This window comes from Zootermopsis nevadensis, unplaced genomic scaffold (genome assembly GCF_977971745.1).
Source record: "Zootermopsis nevadensis isolate Lab colony 2312 unplaced genomic scaffold, Znev_1.0 Znev_ptg000003l, whole genome shotgun sequence".
Taxonomy (NCBI): Eukaryota; Metazoa; Arthropoda; class Insecta; order Blattodea; family Termopsidae; genus Zootermopsis; species Zootermopsis nevadensis.
In genome coordinates this window covers 8,784,039-8,805,679 of record NW_028259135.1, presented here as the reverse complement: position 1 = coordinate 8,805,679, position 21,641 = coordinate 8,784,039, and the positions used below count along the sequence as shown (strand labels likewise).

The following is a 21,641-nucleotide window of genomic DNA, read 5'->3' as shown; positions in this document are numbered from 1 at the left end:
GAATCAGCCGAATGTCGAACCAAGGACCTCCGTAATTATTACCATAGACATGCAGTAGCCGGAACACTCATAGTCTGTGGAATGAGCGTTACGGTCCAGTAGTTGGCAACCCTGCTTCGTATCAGTGAGGTCCCGCGTTCAAATCTCGGCCCCGGCCCACGTCTTCGTAACCTCCAGGCAAATGACGTGGGGTAGGACCTTAAATCAGCTAATGACCGCTTCCTTCTATGTCCTTTCAAATTCATTGTTCAGGACTTAACCTTTTACTGAGTAAGACACGAAGCGCTGAATGGTATATTAAGCAAAACCTTTCTTGACAACCTACTAGTTTCTTATCTAGTCGATGAATTTCCCAAGTTTTATGCAATCCAAAGGTACATTGTGTGGCTCTGTAGATTCTTACTGACATTTCAGAGGAACATGCAGTCCACATCTTCAGAATCGAAGTAAGAAATGTTACGCAGATGGTTGAAGAAGCGTTACGTTATCAGAGCCTTGGGATGAGGAGGGAAGATTGATTCGAGCCAATCTTAAAAGTCATATACAGATGACCACAGTGGCTCTGATTGGCCACTCCCCTCTCCTAACTGTATATAAACCATCAGTCAACACGCCAGCCCTGAAGACGCAGGCAGGATGGTCCACTAAACACAACAGAACCCACACACAAGTCCACAAAGAATCACGACGCAAAAGACATCTTCACAACTGTGAGAACCTTAAATCTCAATTTGGACCACTGAGGGCCAATGGGTTTGCGAACAAACATCCGAGCCTCGCCAGAGTTGAACGTAATGATGCTATGCTATATGTACATGCACCTACCTTCCACACACTGCAAATCTTATTCTGAACAGGAATACGGAGTGTCCGATGCTGATTACAAAGAAAATAATAAGCGAGACAAAGAGGAATTAACTCAGAACTGCAAATGAGTATAAATGTACAAGTTTATTGCTTACAGAAGTGACAGCACTACAATACTGCATATTATACATATGTATACACACTTACACTTACGCACAGGGCTTAATTTGTGAATGGTGCGGTTCCAAATGGGCAGCAACATTCGTGATGTTTGAAAAAACCACACACACACATCCACGATATTAGGGCAGTCATTCACTTAACCAGTCGGTCGCAAAGTAACATCTGACTTCAACAACACAACCTTTTACGACGGAATCAGACGAACGCCTGAGTAATGATTTCACACGTTCATGTGGTACACAGCTTTGTACACTTCTGAACAGTATTGACTGTAGTTCAGAGACATCGGAAGTCGGGATACAGGACACAATTTCAACCAGATTTAGAACACAAACAAAGCCCCGCTTACACGAGTAGGAACTAAAATATCAAGCAATAAATAGGATTTGTACACAGCAACAAATGCTGACTAGATGCGCAGGCACTGACCCTTCCGTCCTTTAAGTCTCAAAGTGCTTGTAAATGGCTGTCACGTACGCCATCACCTGCTGCCAGTCGGGGCGTTCAAGCTGTATCATGTCCGTCACATTCTGCAATGACAAACACATGCAACAAGTTTGAACAAGAGGATACAAAACCTTCGTCTCTTAAAAAAGAAGAGATGATAAATGGCAGATACTAACCAGCGTTGTCGGAATACCAACAGATTCAGCCGCTGCGAAGGCGATGGTGAAGTTGCGCCGCTTTTCGCTGGGGGTGAGGGAGTCGTAAGGCACCCTCTCGGGCAGATAAGAGTGCAGGATGGCACAGAGAGCAAGTCCGTCATTCCAGCTGCTGCTGAAATTGGTGATGTCAATGTTGCGGTAGCCAATGGTTTTATTCTGGCACCACTTTAACAAAGCGTTGCGTTTTGAGCCACCATTCTTCACCAGGGCACTCAGAGGATCCTTCCGTTCACCTGAAATTAGTTCTGTAATTAAGTGAAGCAGTTCAACTTTCGGCGGCAGAACGCGAGTGAGGGAGGCAATAAATTGTAAAACTTGTGAACACATCTGCCGTGCTCTCAGTCCAACAGCAGCCTTCATGCTCCACCAGCGTTGAGGATGGAAACATTCCCATCATGCACGTACGCAGATACACAGCATATATAAAATAACAAATTTAAATCCTCCCCCAAGCACACAACACATGCAAGAATTTACAATGAAGTTTTGCGGACTTCTTTCATAAATCTCATTTTGTTTAAATTGCTTGAATTTTAAGTGTTCAGGAACAATACAATTACGTTTCCTGCAACTGATGGCACAGTTTCCTGCCTCTGCCACCAGGTGGGAGTTATATATAGCCATACAAAGTGCCATAAATACCATAAATGTCAGACACAGAGAACTGATCTCAAAAATTCTTCTCATGAAACGTAACAAAGTACAGCGCAGATAATACAAATCAAAGGCTTCAAGAAAATAAAACATTTTGAAACCGTGCAGAATTTCTACATAGATGCTATGAATGTGTACCTGCATACTGCTGAAAAATCTAATTTTGTCTACTTCAAAAATGCAAACAAACCCTCCTGTTGTTCAACTCCTTCACGATCGTAAATCAATACACATTTGTGAATCTCTGAGAAAAGCTGGAATTAATGGCCACATTAAATGAAGTGAAAATGAGAAAAACAATACCATTTTTTTTAAAAAAAAGGCCTAATTAACAGTCCTATAAACACACTAATAAAAGAGACCCATAATTATTTGTGAAGTAACTGATAAAAATGATACTTATTTGCTCAGAAATGGAAACACGACATACTTAAGTCTCCGTAGCTGTTCCTGCGAACAAAGTCCATGGTCTTGCTTGTGAGGATGGACACCGGACTCGGCGCAGAAACATCCTCATCGTGGGACGCGCTCGTCTTGTCTACACAACACACCACCACAACACATCATGCACGTGCACAACAACACATGCTCTCAAGTTTGCACTTTCTAGGGGGCCATTTGGGTCTGCTACAACGGCTCATGCAACTGCAATACGTACACATTCCAGTACCAACTGTACCCATTCATGTGGACACTTGGAACATCATAAAACCCATGGATCTACCTTTAATCAGAAAGAAATTCAATCATGTGTACGACCATTCACTCCTGAGTCTTCTTGCATGTACATCATCCTACGTAACAGCCGAGACAGGCGACAGCGATGTTGATGGGGCATTGATATCACTTAAAGGGACAACTGTTCAAGATGCGATCAGCTAATAACCCAACATGTCAGAGATGTCACAGTGAAGAAGAAAAGGCGTAACATGATCCGCGCGACCGTAAGGCCTCAGCTGAATCGAGACTTCATCACTTGGGATCAAACTTTATGAAACTGATCGACTACCACAAGGCCCCAGTAAGCAAAGTTTTGCGCTTGTCCAAAATGCAATTCTGCTAGATGATAGACACAGAACAAGTTAGCACAACAGACTGAAGGCAGTCATGGTGCTACGGTAGTTACCCGCCCACCCCAATTTGTTTGATCACAAATATTTTGGCACTTTATTCATAACTTATGCTGTACTGCAGTGTGTTTCTTGAAAAGCTGGTAGTTGCTCAGCATGTAAACAAAACATCTGCATTTCTTCAGTGAAATTGAAGGTTCATTGCCATGTTCACAAAAGTCCACCATTGAACCATCTCCCTGGGTCAGTTTACACATTCAAAATTTACTGCGGGCAATAAAATCTAAAATTCAAAGCCAAAATTTCCTTACATACTTCTACATCTTGTAATGTCATCATCACCACCACAGAGAGGTCTGGAATTATCCAAACGTAAAACAGACTAGTATGCAGACAGATAGAATGACAAGAAATTCCTAGAACTTACCTGGGAGTGCATTCTTTCCCCGCAGGGGCTGCAGCTTGTTGCCACCACTGCTGCTGCTGTTGGTACCATTGTTGTTTACTTGGTTATTTGCCTGTTGCTGCTCCCTCAGCGGGGTCTTTGTCGCAGCGTCCAGAGGCTCAGACGTGAGCCGGCGCCGAGGGGACGTGGGTGTCGGGGGAGCTCCGCTGGCAATGCTGCTTAGACTCGACGTGGAGCTGCTGCGGCTGCCAGGGCCTGAAACAGAGCGCACAGTGAGGACACCTGGGTTTGTAAGTGTCTGGGACAGAGATTTGTAACTTTACAAAATGCCAACCACACAAAATTACTTACGCTCTTCTGCTTGCAAAACTACACAAATATGGCAACTGACCAAGAACGGGAGAGCTGGAAATATATGCAAAGCACGACACAATTTTGTTTCAGCAAAAATTCTTTGTGCACAACAGTACTGAAAAAGGAATATTAATTTTCAAATTGAATTTTCTGTTAACTGAAGATTTGTACAGCAAAGAGTTTGTGCAATTTTGTTAACTGTTTCCCCCAAGACGGCTGTAGATGAAAGTCTCTGACTGTTGTTACAAGCTGTTGTGGTGCAACAATGTCTGGTGCATGCACAATGCACTCTGTCTTCAGCTATTCAACCACTTCATTCCAGTTCACACCTACCCTCTGCCTAAGTCTCCTTACTGACACCTTCCCTTGAGGTATTCCACTCAAAATTTTGTATGCACCTCTTTCTATCTCACCTGTGCTACACATTAAAATTCCTGAAATTAAGAAAAATTGAGAGTTCAAAGCAAAAAGCTCCTCAATGCAATTTTCTTCATTCTGTTCCTGAACGACAAGATGTAGTGGCAACACGTATTCAGGAGATACACAGTTCAGATCTTCTGACTGATGTTTCTTGTGTTTTTCGTCGGTGCGCTCGGGTGGAAGCCAGGACTGTGCTTGTTTTCTGTTGCTCAATGTCTCACGCTCACCTGCCTTAGCCTGCTTCGTAGCATTCTCGATGCTCTCGATCAGAGACTTTACGGAGAGGCGGCTGTCTTGGCGACTGACGCCGGCCTTGTGCTGCCGTCTTACTGCTGCCATTTCTTGCTGCACTGAAGTGAGGAGAGAGCTACTGGAGTCGGGAAACTGCGTAGGCACGGGCAGGCCAGAAGTCGCTACGGGTGGGTGTTTCTGTGATGCTACAACAGACAGGCCACAAATGATCCAGATTGAAAATGTGGATGCAGAAGTAAAACTTTTATACATGAACAATTACTATCCCCCACTTTCAAATTCCTCAACTCCATAAACGTGAGTATGTGTTTGCATACAAGTATCACAGTAGCAAAGCCATTCATTCACTAATAACTGATTTTACTGAAGAAAAATCTGTTTCTAATAGTAAATTCATAGCATTTTTAATAAAATTACATGAAGTTTAATTAAACTATATTCATTTATAACCTTGCAGCCCACAAGTATAAAAAGGAAGGGTGTATGCGACCCTAGCCCTGGAAAAAGCCGAGAAACCCGATACTAAACAGTCGCCAAGACACAAAAACAGCAACGGACGCAGGCGGGACTTCGGCTTGTCATGGTGGGAAGTACGAAGAAGACCGTCTTCAGCAATGGACATAAATCACTTTTTGCACTAGAAGAAATCAATTATGGTTGCGTAGCAACCAGAGGAAAACATTAAAATGTAGCAGTGAGACCAATGAATGAAAGTGTATAAGGTTACACATGATCCACTTATGGCACAATTTTCATAGCGCCCACTCCTCTGGCATACAATGATGAGAACACATGGTTTACAGAATCAGAGATCCCGTGGCTGTCGATGTCACAAACATTACCACAGAGCAAGCAGACAAACCAGACATGGCAACATCACAATCTGCTGACACTGAACACAGAGCTGCTGCCGAGACTTACGTAGGTCGGCAGGACTCGACTTGGGCCTCGGCTGACGTTGGACTTGCTCGTCGTTCAGAGGGTAGCCGAGTGCAAATCTGGCAATGTTGTTGCATGATCTTTTCCTCAACTCTGGGAAGTTCCACCGTATATCATAAAGAGCGCGTTCCTTGGTTGCGTCAACTTCATCTTGGGGTCCAACACCGCGCATCTGTGCTGTGCCTCGACTTCTTAAGGAAGAGGTCGTGTTTAACACAGTCTGTCGGTCCTCACAGTCATGTTCTGCGATCTTCATTGCACGAGGTGATGTTAACATTAGGATAATTTCTTTCTTCTGCAATGGTTTCTCTTTAGATTTGTTTGGTTTTAAAGGAAGTTCATATCTACTTTGCTTTGGACTGTTTCTGGCATGAAAAATGTTGGGCATTGATGAAGTAATGGCTGCACAATCTGTTTTCCAACCCAGTAACCTTGACCTCAGGTTTGGAAGAGTGAACCCATCATGTTTCCTCATCTTGCCGTTCTCACGCAACTGTGGCAGGTCAGGAACGCTAGCTGACAGAGGCAGAGATGCGCCAGAGAGCGCCAGCATATCAAAAGAAGCAGACTGATGTTTCATGGCACCATCAGTCTCTGACAGCTGTAACAAACTCGACTCACTCTTGGACAACGGAACGTCTGCATTCACAAGAGGCTCATCATTCTTGCCATCACCTACACACAGCAGAACAGAATCACTCTTTGAAGCAGACACGTGTGTAATGGAATCAGAAGTCACGTCATCTTGCTGTGCACAGTCACTCCCGTGGGAGGCAGCTCCATTTTCAAACTCAGAATGCACCACAATGTTGTTGCCAATATATATAATAGGATGTGCCTCAGTGGCTCCTGCCCAACTCTTACTGCGTGCACCCTCCGCCTTGGTCCTGTTCTGCAAGCCATTCTCGCATACTTCTTGGATCTGAGACGGGCCTGCCACAATCCCCACACTTAAGGTGGAGCAGCTCGACTCTGGCCGTGTCTTCCTTTCAGAAAATACCGTCAGACTGCTAGCAGAAAGGGGCCGAGCAGACACGTGGGGACGCCCACGTTGGATTCCTATGCTATTTCTTGTTGATACACGCTCCTGTACCAACTTTTCACCAAACCTGATATGTAACTGACCTATGAGGTGAATCAAAACACACACCCTGCAACTTATATCTCTGTAAATAGCACACAGGCCAGCTATGGTAACGTACTTCTGGCAAGTGCATTTCTGCCATGGACAGATTATGCTAATACACTACACTAAAACAGCAGAGTGTAGGAATACCATGTGAGCATCAACCTATCATCTTTGGCTCATAGCCTTATGTCACAAGCCTGCTAAAAATAAAAGGAACATTAATTTCTAATTAGTTAGAATTAATTTACAGTTTTTAACTCAAACTAAATTTTGATCTAAATTTAATATTGCTTTTTAACATAAATACTGCATTTTGTTACCAGCATTTTCTTCATCCTGCATAGTTTTGAAATATACATACATAATATAATCACAACCTGAACTACAGGAATATATATGACACATCAAAATTTTCCTCAAATTAATTTTTGTGATTATTACTGTAATTTGTTATCACAACTTTCTTGCACACTTCATCACAACGCTCATTATGTCAGAAATATAAATGCATCTAGGCCCATTCAGCCACTGCATGTGCCCATTTCCAGTATTTCTTGTTGCTGTTGGTGATAATTTATTTTGCTTTCTACATAACAAATATGATCAATTTCATAATGTTAATATTTATAGTATTATTACTAATAGAGTTACATTAACATTGAAATTAAAATTAAATTATTACCATTTTCAATTCTCAAAAAAGGGGAAATTATGAAAAATTTGGTCACTTGAATCTTTGTTTATACGCAACTTCTGGATGGCACCAAGAGTACTAGCAGGATACAAATTTTCTGTACAACAAACAAACCAAACCAAATTGTATTAACTGTCGGCAACAAGAATAACTGGTGGGCATCTGGGCATGCCCATATGCAACCTAACGAATCTGCCATTAGGCAGGCTCAGCACCACAAAATAAACACAATAATAACATCCACAAAATCACCAGAAGAACAATAACCATTATTTTAGTCCCAGGGAGAAAATTCTGGAAACAGATACATTTAAAAGAACAATTTTTTTTCTTAAAACTTTTTTATGTGACAAAGAGCATTCATTTACACAACACACTGCAATTGCAACCAAACCAAATCTACCAACCATCATCTTTAGTATTATTCCCAGCATCAGGATTGAGGCAGGTATTATAAGTAAAGTCTACCTGTTAGAAGCGTCATCTTTCGGGTTCATATTTTAACAACACTTCAGAGATCTGTCAGACTTCTAATACAATAAAAACTAAAGTTATCATGCAGTTTACATGTCAAACAACTGAAGGAAGCGGAGAATTTAACGTTACTGAACTCCTGGTGTGAGACAAAAATATAATAAAAATAATCTTTACCACTTCCTGTACCTTGAAGTTCATCGAATGTTATTTATTTACAGTGAAACATCTATCCATCGTTCCCAGAACTATCGTTTTCCCGGATGCATCGTCCGTTTTGTTCGGTCCCGGATACATCCCATATAAAATAATGTTACATTTTCCCGCTTCTATCGTTCCTCAAACTATCGTTTTATCGCATTGATCGTTCAAAAATCTTAGTCCTGGCCCACAATTTTCCCGCAATGATCGTTTCTGAGAAATTATAACGAAATTTACGCGATGTTTTTAGAATTTAAAATGCTGGGTTTTGAGATAAATTAATACCGACAGACGCACAATGTTTTTGGAATACGCAGTAGCGGTAACCTGTTATGTCGCCCAACCAGCACAGATTCTTTTGGAATGATTGTCAGCGGTGCAGGGGTGATAGTTGGAGTGAATGGCGGTGCTCATTGTCAGAAATTTTACGATTTTAATTAGGGTGCACTCATATTTCGTTCCAGCGATGCCAGATGGCATGTGCAGTGTGAATTTCTTCACAAATGCTTTTATTATAAGTACAAAGGAAAGGCGGACGGCACTTCTCATTCTTCTGGTTCATCTCGTTTCCAGTGGTTCAGTGTCTTCTACAGCTACGTTTCATTGAGTTAGGCGGTAATAGTATTTCCATTCTTGCTGTTATTGTTTGTGAAGGGGGTGGAAGTGGTGAGGAAGAGGAAGACGACGAATGCAAGCCCGAAGCTGTGCCGAGTTTTTCCGAAGCACACCCTGCATTGGCAAAAGTGAAGTCGTTCTTTTATGCGCATAATATTAGTGAACGTGACGAGGAAAACATTTTGAACGTGGAAAGGGCTCTGTTTGGCCTGAAATGTAAAGTTTCGACAAACCAGTTGTCCATTAAAGACTTTTTTGGTAAAAAGAAGTAACTTTGAAAGAGAAACATTGTTTTTTTAAAAATTTTAATGCTTTCCCGCAACTATCGTCTTCCCGCATTCATCGTTTTTATTTCCCACCCCAGCCAAAAATGATGCATCGAGGTTTCACTGTATTTGCAGGTGAAAATTTTACTGGGATTACTGAACAGACTGCGTATGTTATCCACATCTCCCCAGAAAATATGACTGGAAAAGCTGAAGAAATTAAATTAATACATGCATAAATTAGTAACAGAAACAGAACAGTTAGAGGTTAGATAAAAATTGTGCGCACGCGTCGTTGCAGGGACAGGAGAGGCCTACCTTTCAGCTTCTCGACCTGAGCCTCCAAGCCGCGCAGTTTGTCTCGCAGACACTTGTTTTCAAGGACCAATTTTTCCAGCTCTTGCTGCGCCTCTGTTTTGAAATCGTTGGCGACGCGGACAGTCATCAGCAAGTCGGACTGGAACTGGCCCCACTCAGTGCTCTGCAATGTGACATCATCAACGTGACAGAAAGCTGCAGTGCTCTACCGACCAGATGTGCTTCAACGTCAATGCCAGAAAACCCAGATTATAACTTAGGCTTTAATCCTTGAAACTTAATTCCAGTCCGGGTTTAAATATCTGGAAATGAATGTGATGATAAAAGGAAAAAAAAAAAAAAAAAAAAAAAAAAAAAAAAAAAAAAAAAAATTATTTAATAAAAAACACACAACAACAACAGATTTTGGAGGAGAATAACCCTGAAAACCAATCAGACGCGCAACCACCACCGAGTTAACGCACAACGCACCTCTTCCTGCCGCAGCCTCTTCTCATCGGCGAGCGCTCGTTCCTGCTCTGCCAACTTACGCTCCACATCACCCTGATGCCGTTGTGTCTCTGACAGAACAGCTTTCAGTTGGCGCTTGTCTTCCAGATGGCACTGGCACTGCACCTGAAGCTCGGCTACGGACTCCTGCAGGACCTGCAACTCTGCGCTCAGCTGCTGCTTCTCCTGCCGCACCACACCACACTGATACTCCAGATCGCTCACAGCAGACTTTGCATTGTTACGCATCACCTGCACACATCACAAGTCACATTCCGTATCTGTTTATTTATAACATTTATCTCATCATAAAAATGACTGTCTAAAGTACAAGAGAATTTTGTTAAGGTATACAGGTTTCAGTTCATTCAGGCACTATCAGCGCACATTCCTGCATCAGTACAATACCTGTCTGAGTAATAACACTTTTTTAATTGTCTTTTGAAATTCTGATATCACATCAATTAACTATTCATTGCCCTTGGTGGACTAGTGGTTAACGTGCTCGCCACTGGACCCAAGGTTTGTGTGTTCAAACCCGGCTGAGGTCGATGGACTTTTAAGCGTGATAAAAATCTGTAGCACAACTTCCTTCGAAGGGAAAGTAAAGCCGGCGGTCCCACATCGTAGATGTATGACATGTAGAAGAACCTTAGGAGCATGAATGAGATATTTCGTAAACAAAATTCAGTGGCCATTTTTCACCCAAGTCTCTCCTGATACACTACTAGATGGCTCTAGTAGTCAAATCAGGACTGCGTAGAAATTGTGCAGAGGCAGTGTGCTGTTCACCCACTGCTCACAAATGTACACTTCAAAGACTAGGAAACCTCCAAAAAGGAGCCAGCAAAGACCCATGTAGAGCCAAGGAAAAAGAACAATAATCAAGTAACTATTCAGTTTTTAAAGCTGTCCTTGAATTTCAAATTTGTAACAACAGGTTTTTCAAAATAAATGCACATACGATAAAACTGTCACCCCTCTGAAGGCTACAGTTAAATTTTCTGCTAAAATACATCTGGAAAATTTGAGGGGAAAGGGGCAGGGCAACAATCCTTGGAACTGAACGCAACGTGCCTCACCTTGCACTCCTCCTGCAGGTGCGTGACTTGGTCCCGCAGGCGAGCAGTCTCACACTGGCTGCGGGACAGCTGCTCCTGCAGCATGGCCGCCTGACTCTCCAGCGCATCCTTTTCCTTGCGGGCGTTGTCCAACAGCTCGTCCAGCTCCGTCTTGTCGCCGAGCTCTCGCGCCTGCTCGAGTTCCTCAATCTGTTGGCACAAAGCTTGTCAACACGCAAAGTGCGTGATGCACGTCTCAATAGCCCCTCCTATCTTGTCCCACTGAAATCTGTGTGTGCATCTGCGATGTCTATAGACCTACACCGCAAAAAGGTCACGCTTCTCTGTGCTGCTTGGATACGCCAGACCAAGCAGCAAGACACTAAAAGGAGACCCAGTTGGGTTAAAGTCAACTTCACTTTACCTTGGTATCACCCTGGTACTAAAACTGAGGCTCGTGCGACAGTCACGTTGACGCAATTTCTATGGTGTGGAGGAAATGATACTACCAAAATTTGGATTAACTTTGTTTGAGTTTGATTTGCTCCTTTTGTTGTCACAAATTACTAGCCAACATGTTTTAATTATATGCTTGAAAATTCTTGAGATACCATTTCAGACAATGCAATCATTTCACATACGTCCTCTTGTACGTGGGTCAATGCAAAATAGAACGGCAGTAGAACAGCATCACAACTTTGCAATGAGGAAATCCTTATTAGGAATGGGAGTCGCTTAGTTCTGAGACACAACTGGGTGAAGCAACTAAAGACAATGTTGGAAATCATGCAAGTAAATGCGATTATGTTCATGTATCTAAATATTTATGACAAAGACATGCTCCAAGATCTAATCATACATATTCAATAAATTTGTAAGTTTGCTGACCATTATTTTGCAAATGCAGGCATTTCCAGAAATACATATCAACAATCCTTGCTGCAGTTGTACGAGAAAGACTGACCTTTGCCCTGGCATTGTCGAGAAGAGTGGTGAGACGGCTGATCTCGATGCTACGAGATGAGCTCTCTTCTTTTGCGAGGGCCAATTCCTGATCCAGCTGCTTGCGCTCGGCATGGGTGGCATCCACTGTGGATTCAAGTAGACGCACTCTGTCCGTCAACCGGCCTGCCTCTTCCCCCTGCACGTCGGCTGACTGCCGCAATTCTGTGAGCTGACTGTTCATCTCCTCTTGTTTCAGCAGTAGCACTTCCCGCTCCTCCTGTGCACTCTGAAGCAGCAAATAATTATAACCAAGATAATTTACACACAGCAGAAATTAATTCACAATTCCACGCATTCCGGAGAGACATGAATCTTCTTTTCAGATATGTTCACATTAGAATAACATGTGATTGATCATACACTCATATCCAAACCAGATAAATGAAAAATAACCATTATTTTAGTCTGTACTTAAAAAAAATTGGGGCTCTTCAAGAAATTTAGGAAGTGCGCCCCAATATCAAAAAACGTCATGAAAATCCATTCAGCAGTACTTGAGTTACAAGTGTATTGACGGATAGACAGACAAACATGATGATGCTAATAGGTAAATTTTTGCAACTCTTTAATATTATTATATCATTTATATTTTTCAAACTTAAAAACAGCACTTGAAACCAATTTAAAAAACCACCCCCTCCTTTTTCTGGTCTTCATATGCTTGCACCAAAGACATGACACAAGACAGGAAAATGAATTGTATTAATATTCAAAGAGAGGAAATCTAATGACGCCAAGAGTAAAGCCAAACAGCAACATCTGAGCAGTTGGCACTCCTTGGGTTGGCGTAGCTACAGAGACCAAAAATAAGCCATCTGAACAGAAGTCCAAAGCGATGATACCTTGAGCAGCTCAACCAGTTTCTGCTCGCGCTCCGTGCAGCACTCGGCCTGGTCGTGATGCAGGAGCAGTTCCTGCAGTGTGTCCACTTTGGTGCGGCTGTCCTCCAGTTTCTCGGTCTGTCGGCACAATGACTCCAACAACACACTCTTCTCTTCTGTCAGTCTTTCATTGTCAGCTTGTAGCTCCGTCAGCTGGACCTGCAGGTCTGCCAACTCCTGCAGTGTTGCCTGCAGCTCCTCATTTGTGCTACAACATGACACTCATTCAGCCCCACGTACTGATGTGTTACCCTACTTTATTGTACTGTGGGGGCGGTGCAGCATACAAATAACTGATGTCACAGACATAAGAGGAACATGAACAACAGAGTTGGAAAGACGATCGATTCCTACTCGTCTGCTAAAACTACTTGTAAACAGGCTATGATCTGAACGTGTGACAAAAGTAGCATTCATACGCAAACTATGTACTTGGATTCAACAAAGCTTCCTGCATTACGTCCCGAAGTACGACTTCTTATAAACATATTTCAGAAAAACTGATAACTCAAAGAACAATGATACAATACAGGCATCAATGTGCGTCCCAGGATACAGCCGACATATTCCATTATTCAAAATTCTGTCCTTTTAATAAGTAAAGCAAATTACAAATTCTGCATGGAATAGCATAATCAGCGGTTATAGACACGCACCTGTAATGCGTCTCCTCCATCTGCATGATGCGGTCCTGAAGACAAGCCACCGACACTTCGCTCAGACTGCTGCTAGACTGTTTATCCCAGTCAGGAGTAGAGCACGAGGTGTCAGCCAGAGTGCCATCACCCTGTAACTCTGCGGCCATCATGGAGGCAGGAGCCGAACTGTGCTGCCGAACCGCAGTGGCCAACAGAAGCTGCTCCTTCTCAGAGTCTGAGAGAGGCGAGTGGGCCACATTGTGCAGACGAGTTCGTAGAGAACCGTTCTCTGCGGTCAGTTGCTCGAGGTCCGCTCGCTGGTCCTGTGGACAACGCCTCGTTAAACTGAAGCGAACCTTGCACTTACACAAGATGCCTGCTACTGCAGTACTGTGAAGGGAAGGTCCAGACTTAGGAATCAAAGTTATGTCACATGTAAGGCAATTAAATGTGCACTGGATACTGGATAGCCGTCACCTTGTAACATCCACTTTATTCCTGGGGAAAGAAGCCAGTAACACTTGCTCGATAGACGGTTAAGGATAAGGTGTGGTAGTGTGGTAACCCTTCCTAGAATTTTAATACTGTATCTAACTGACAGTCAGTTGTTTCAGTGACTCATCCTGATATAATAATTCTCTCACAGACATGTTAATTTCTTTTTAAATAGCATGTCATGACCATAGTGAAAACATATGCTTGTATCGGGAAAAATGAAACTTTGTTTTCATAGGAACAAAAATGTATCATACAAAATGGGAAATGATTACACGCAGTTCCATACTGTTGTTTTCTTCCATTTATTTTATTATTTTTTAAATATAGCGACGGTAATGAAGGGCAGAGACCTTCGAATTTCAACGGCCGGTAGTGGACTAACCTGCAGCTTCCGCACTTCACTGCGGAGAGCCATCACCTCACTTTCGTACGCTGCGAGCTCAGCCACCTTTGCTTCCAGGGCAAGCTTCTCGTGTGTGATGCGTTCTAGTTCCTGCTGTTCAAGCATGGCACCACCAGTTGACTTACTGGATGAAGACACTTTGTGGTGCTTGCTGTCTAGACTGCTGACAGATCCCGCTCCTTTCAACGGCTGTCAGTGCAACATTTTTAAAGATTAATTTAATTCTACAGTCATGTATCTACCAGAAGTTAACAATAAAGCACGTGATCTAGGGATGTGATGACAGCGGAGATGATTTATCATTGTTCGGAAGTGTGACAGCAATGTACACGAACAGGCGTGAGTCTCCAAAATAGAAGAAGCATCAGGAAGGCAGGAAGTGTGATAGTAGTGCGTAAACAAGCAGGATGGTCCAAGTGCCGATATGAATAGAGCGCCAGGTCGATAAAACCCGCAATATAATTCGTATTAATGATGAGGTTCATAGGTTATGTTTTACTGATAAGTTTAATTGAGCAAATTTTCACGCAAAGACAATTTCAGTTTTAATTCCATGACAATCTCACAAACTGAGTTTGAATATCAACAAATATTCAGGCAATACATAAGACTGGTGGCAAACAAAACCAATACTCTGCTTCGTACACTCGCTGCCATCAAAATTAAACCACAATTTGCAGTCTTCTGGTTCTCGAACCTCGGCATAATATGATCCATACAACTGGGGGTGATACATTTCACAATTCCTCACAGTTCCACTGTTTTATGACTCCCGTGACTTTAAACTCATAGCTGTTGTTATTAATATTTGGTACTTACGGGGATAAAGAAAGAGGAAACTGGAAAAAACCACAGTCTGTAGCCATCACCAAATATTGCGAGGAGCATGAGTTGGGTGGGGCAGACGCACATCAGAAATGCATACAAAATTTTGACTGGAAAGCCCAAAGGATCATTCAGAATACCCAGGCACAGATGGAACGACAATATTAAAATGGATCTTAAGAAAATATTGTGAAGCTGTAGATTGGATTAATATGGATTTGGACTGGTTGTGGGCATGGCGTTAGTTATCCTCAACGTGACTGGCAACAATCACTGCTGAGAGAACTGGGTGTTTGCTGATGGTCCTGTTACGTTAACCCCAAGTAAACATTGCAGGTTAGGGTGTTCGCGAGGTAACAACGAACGTTGTGATTCTGATCATGAGCTGGACCAACTCACCTGTTGTTGCTGAGGGGTGGGCCCCGTCTTGCCGTTCTGGTGGCCTCCCTTCCCGCCGCCCCCGGACACGGGTCCCTGTCTGCGAAACAAGGATTTGAACTTCATCATCTTGCAGCTGCCCACTAGACACACATAACTCCACAACTTCCGTCACTCCTCACACCGCAGAACCAACTGACCCCCTTACGCCTGTCTGTCTAAACGCAACAAGTAGTTGCTTATCTCTCGCGGTGTTGCCGGACGGGCGCGATCTGCTGACGTGGTGACGCCTCGGTCTTAGGTCGACGATCACCGTCATGTGGTCGGGCTTATGGGTGCTGTGGTGGCATGGAGGTGTCTGGACCCGCTCATCAGCTAAGGCAGAACAGTTCACAACCTTCCACCCTTCCCCCCAAACGAACTGCTGTTCGATCCACGGACGCCTCACGTGGCAACATGCCCCAGCTGTTGTTACGACACGTTCTTCGCGAAATCTTAGAACTGTGCGGCGATGTTACACGGTGCGATACGTGAAGGACAGTGCCCGAGTTATCTGCTGTGACGCTGTGTGCACACGCAACGTTTCGGAGGGACATAACTGACTCCATTTTCAAGGCAGTGGCGGATTAGGTACGTCAGACACCCGCGCGCCCACACCTTCAGTGTCATGTTATCATCGTATCATCGGGGGTAAAAAACAAATCTTTCCCATCTAAAATAAAATGTTTATTCTTAGGGCCGTGACCCACCGCGACTGACCAACCCACGAAGGTTTTCAACAAACGTCATTAACGCTTACCGCCTTGTTTACAGGATTCCGAATGACCTTCGCACACTTACGCGCATTTCATAAATATGCAAAAGGCGCTTGCCCCCTTGTACACGCAGCGAATTCTGTCAGCCTTGTCGAAAATCTCTTCTCGACTTTCACGTGTTCCACTGAACCGACAGCTGTGACCAGTATTAAAAAAAAAGTCACAAGAGACTAAAGCGAGATTCTGAATCTGGAAGCTAGAAAACTCGTTTCGGACGACATCACACGGCAAATGTGGATTTTCTAGCGAAGACGCTACAAACTTAAAAGCGCTAACACGTCAAATCAAATAAAGCGACTGCAAGAACTGGATTTAACTGGAAAACAGTCTCGGTAATTGAACTCAGCCAGAATTCCAATAGCAACGGAATATAAACTCAGCAACAATAAGCCCTGATACAATACGACCTGCAAACACCAGAAAAACAACACCTGAGGCTCTCACGGTGACAAGAATTAAGACGGCCGTCCTCTGGGATGTTTCGCCGTGTAATCTGGTAGACAAAAATAGACGTTTCAGAGCAACGTACTACCTCTATCGCCACTCACAGCACCGATGGAGGCAGGAAGCTCCTCTGAAACGTCGGTCAATACCTACCATACTACCCGGTCAAACATCCCCGAGGACAGTCACCTTCATCGTGAAGATGAATAAGGGGCGACCCCCGAGGCCCATACGGTGGAGGGATTGAGGAAAACGATGGTATAGAACCTGGACTACTGAACTCAAGCGCTCCAGACAATGAAGTTGTTTCTACGCCGCTCACTCTGTTGACGCAGTCATAAGACGGTGTCACCTGGCAGCGTGACGTTGAATCGAGTCTGGCACGATTCGGATTACCGCTTATGAACGTTGTGCGCAGACGCAGACAATGGGATTTGTGTGACCGTACCGGAACTACTTAGATTTTGCATTTAATTAGAGGGTATTTTAGAGTTTCGGCATCGTTTCGGTCCGGGCTATATTTATTCCTGATCGACGTACAAGGTATTATTCCGATCTACATGACGTCATAAACGATAGGAATTTCAGATAAAGTCGCAATGTACACAAGCCCCAGCCCTGCCCTTCATTTCAACTGTGGTACTTTCCGTAATTCCGTGTATTTGCCTGATTTCCTCCAGTTTAAGAAGATGTTTGTCCTGAGAATCACACGAACCAATAAATACACTGTAGGCAAAATGCACAGAGTTGCTGAATGCAAAAGCAGGTGGTACATATAGTTACCACTACGTTTTAGAGGTTAAAGGTAAAACTGTCCCTGGTGCTTTTGTCTACACCACGCCAGGGACAGATAAAAAAACATACATTTTAATAAAAAATACCTGTGAAAGACGGACCAGTTGGGAAGGGAGAATTAAAAAACGTAAAAAGGTGTGGACTAGATTCAACTGGCTCAGGATACGATCCAGGGGCTGTGTTGCAAGTGGCACTCACCTCAGGACAGTGGAAACGGGTGGCGTTCGGCCCACAACGCGGAGGGTCTTGCCCCTGCTGCCTCGAAGTCTGCAACACACAAGGCACACCTCTGCAAGGTCACAGTGTAACGAGCGCCTGACAATGCGGCAGCATTTAAATAAATACTTGGAGCAACGGCTTCAGGGGTGGCGCCGAAATATATTAAACAGCCCTTTAAAACCTGACGGTAATTGTACATACCGCCTCCTTCAACAATCCACACCTATTTCATTTTGCATTTATGTGTTTCGTAACATTCTCACAATAAACAGCGATTATTTCCTTAAACAGCGTCAACCAGTTGATCTTTGTAATGGTGAGGCGTTGTGTTTTCTTCGCGGTACGGACTGAATTCTTAAATATTATTGAGACGAGCTTCAGCTTCAAGGGGTTAATTAATTACTAGATACATATCTATTTTCTTAAACAGCGTTAACCAGTTGATCTTTGTAATGGTGAAGTGTCGTGTTTTCTTCGCGGTACGGACTGGGTCATTACGATTCAAAATATTAACAGCGAGAGGGAAGAAGCAAGGCATGTGTACTAAATTCGGCCAGCCTAAAGTTCAAGACCTTCCTCAATTTCGACTTTATTGTTGGATGGTAACACTTGTCCCCACAGGGGAACATTGCAGACATCCGTAGCAATCGCTTAAAGACGTAAATGTATGTACCGGCGAACAAATGCGCCAGACTTCTACATTCGGAACGAAAGACTCAGGGTACAAAGGCCGCGCGTTGTCGAAGCGAGTCCAGGGCGGTCATCGACTGTACCACGTTGAGCATAGATCAACACTGATTAAACTAAATCTGAAACGGGCAACAGTCACGGAAAGAAGCAGCGCAAGAATGGCTTAAAGCCCAAACTGGAAGCGGGATCACTTCATGCAGACGTATGTGGACGTGGAGAAACAGCTTCCGGAGAGGTGGACGCACGTACACCAACCGCTGCCCCGATTCGGTCACCTACTGCACGATATAATCACGTGACCCGCATAGTAAAAGGGCGCGGTCGGATGGAAGACTACCTGAACTCGCGTTGTGGCTTTTCCGCCTCAGTAACAGCAATTTACGCATTCCTAGTACGAAATAAAAAAATAACGGAGGCTGGCCTCTAGCGGAACGATGTTAAAACGTGGAAATCTGCCAGCTGCTACGAAAGTAATTACGGAGCGATGGGAAACGAAGATCTGACAACACGAGCACATCTGTTCTGGTAAAAGACATCAAAGAAAGCGAAACATATTACGAAATGTAAAAAATTATCGTGCGTTCACTCTGATACCGGCCCCACATCTCAAATCAGCGAATGTGAACTTTTGATGTCCCTTGTGAAGAGAGTAGACCACGACGGAAGTCGAACGGTCCTCGAATTATGAGATTACAAAGCATAAACACTCCGTTCGTTTAATTATATCTAACACCGTTAGACTTAGACCCCGCGCGCACGAGCGGTTTGGGCCGGAGCGGGTTTTCTGCTGCAAAATGCTTCATTTTCGATGCGGTGCAGTGGCAAGAGAACACGAAGAACCCTAAATGTGCGCGCGCACCAGCGGCGACCATTGTTTGCCCGACTTTGGCGTAAGTGAATAGGAGAAAAGGCCGGCACTGTGCAGTTCTGCCACATCGGAGTACAGCGACAAAAGCTAAAGAGAAACTGTGGATAGAAGTCTGTGAAGCTCCACTGCAAAGCTCGAGCCAACTTGACAAAGAAAGAACGTATCTGAATAATTTCTTAGGATACAAACGCACGTCCTCATATAACTTGTGAAAATGGGCTTTCAACAATCTTTAACTTATGAGTGGAGGAAACCAAGATTTATTTCTACGCTTTGCCCTCGCAGCACGCGTTAGTTTTATCGCTGCTGCAGAGAAACCGCTAGCGCGCGCTAGCCCATACGGAAAGAGTGAACCGGCCATAAAATGCATGGTTAATTTTCTTCTACAACAATTTTTGTTTGTTTCAAACGCGTTTTCGCTCCGATGAGAGTTACGCTCTATATGAGCGCAGACCACACGTTACGTCCTCATGCGGAAAGTTCGTTGTTGTTGTTGGATTTCAACCAAACCTAGAATTGCTCAACGGAATTCAATGTGTACGAAATTCCATGGGAAGGTAGATAAGAGGTCGTAGATGCCATGCCGGTATTTGCCTGGTGAGACTGAGAAAAATCACGAAAACCCTTAGTCGGGACGGATGGTCTCTGAGACGAGATTTAAACCTGGGAACTACCGAACGCAACGACAGGAAGGCGATGTTCGATTCGATTCGAATCACACGGAAACATTTGAGAGACGCTCCCATGTGATGTGTTTGCGCTGCAGAGACGAGGACATACGCCCTTCTGTTGCAGAATAAGGAGAGGCTCTGCCACAAATAAACAGCAAACATGGAGCACGTGACTAAACAAATTGCAGAAGCTGCCAGGGCAACGATCCTGAGGCAGGCCATGCAACCGGCGTCGACTGACTGAATGTAAACCGCGGTCGTACATTCCCGTTCAAATTCCACGTGCAGATGAGCGCATGCACCACAATCACAATCTTGCCCGAAACGCGCACACAAATGTTTCAGAGACTGGGTTTTTATCCCTGACGAAGGACTATTTGCCGAAACAGCATTAACCTACCGATAGCTGTCATGGAGACATACAATTTCTTTGAGGTGCGGACCGAATGTGCGAGCTTTACATTAGACTAATGCATAAGGTTATAGCTCCGTCCGATTTACCCCCGAGCGCCCTGGAGACTGACTGGACGCAGTGGGGAAACCAAATAATTTTCCCTGTCGGTATTCCAGCCCGCTACACTCAGTTGCAGAAGGGGATAGATAATATCTTGGAATGGCGAGATCGCTTCTGGCAGGCGATACATGTCGAAAGAAACTTTGTAACTCCGAGCGATAATCGCCATGGCATGTTTTCTTTCCTTTTTATGGTCTACTGCGCAACGCATCACAGCAGATTGTAATAAGACTACCGAAGAGCAACGCAATGATTTAATTCTCAGATATTGTAATAAACTAGCAATTCGGTTTCTTTGGTGTGAACTTACTGACGTTATAATATCGCGTATCACATGTTGCTGGTTGCTTCGGTGTAAATCCTGCCTGATTAATCTACAACTATTCTGTACACCGTCGCGTATTTCATAACCTCTTGGCCAAAGACAAACGAATCCTCTCCCGTCATCAAGCGCCATCTGGCAGACAACTGAACGACAGTTCCTTGAAGGTGGCGTGTCAGCTGCAGCCATCTGCGGGTAATTGCCGTAACTACATCTCCCGGCACAAACAGAACCCAACGAACATGTTTAAGGGAGTGTACAGTGTCTACCGACTAAGTCTGGGGCAAGCTAAAAGGGAGTTTAAAGGCGGCCCCACTACAATGAGTATCCGCGACTATAAACTTTAATTTAAAGTAAATATTTACAGCGGCACTTCCTCCATAACAGAGACCCCTATGTCCTGGCTTATAACCATCATTACTCGACTCCTAGAATTGGACAGTTTATTTGCCCCGTACCAGACGTAAATGTTGAATCGCCGTGTCTAGGAAACCAGCAGCGAGGATGAACACACGGAGACAAATTTGGCAACAAAGTAGGGCAAACTAATCACACGTGCTCTCCCCACTGCGAGACAAACACTTGATATATAGGTGTGCCATTTGGAACGCGACGGAATGACAACCACGCACTATAATAAATAAATAAATAAAGAAACAAACAAATAAATAATAAAAC

General features: G+C 43.9%; 1 protein-coding gene across 12 annotated transcripts in view; it reads right to left on the bottom strand.

The window, feature by feature from the left end:
- Positions 1 to 932: 932 nt before the first annotated feature.
- LOC110830805 (cytospin-A) overlaps positions 933 to 21,641 on the bottom strand; it is a 35,821-nt gene continuing 15,112 nt past the window's right edge. For 5 of the 12 annotated variants that reach the window (XM_087342365.1, XM_087342369.1, XM_087342366.1 and 2 more), the window contains exons 3-17: positions 17,878 to 17,946; positions 15,647 to 15,725; positions 14,402 to 14,611; positions 13,540 to 13,844; positions 12,845 to 13,091; positions 11,962 to 12,228; positions 11,019 to 11,207; positions 9,919 to 10,188; positions 9,448 to 9,610; positions 5,733 to 6,875; positions 4,787 to 4,996; positions 3,807 to 4,040; positions 2,740 to 2,847; positions 1,614 to 1,888; positions 933 to 1,520 (exon numbers count right to left, since the gene is read on the bottom strand). In XM_087342365.1, the coding sequence (XP_087198491.1) occupies positions 1,431 to 1,520; positions 1,614 to 1,888; positions 2,740 to 2,847; positions 3,807 to 4,040; positions 4,787 to 4,996; positions 5,733 to 6,875; positions 9,448 to 9,610; positions 9,919 to 10,188; positions 11,019 to 11,207; positions 11,962 to 12,228; positions 12,845 to 13,091; positions 13,540 to 13,844; positions 14,402 to 14,611; positions 15,647 to 15,725; positions 17,878 to 17,946 (3,859 nt within the window). In that variant the 3' untranslated portion in view covers positions 933 to 1,430. The other 7 variants (XM_087342370.1, XM_087342371.1, XM_087342363.1 and 4 more) reach the window with 5 other exon arrangements.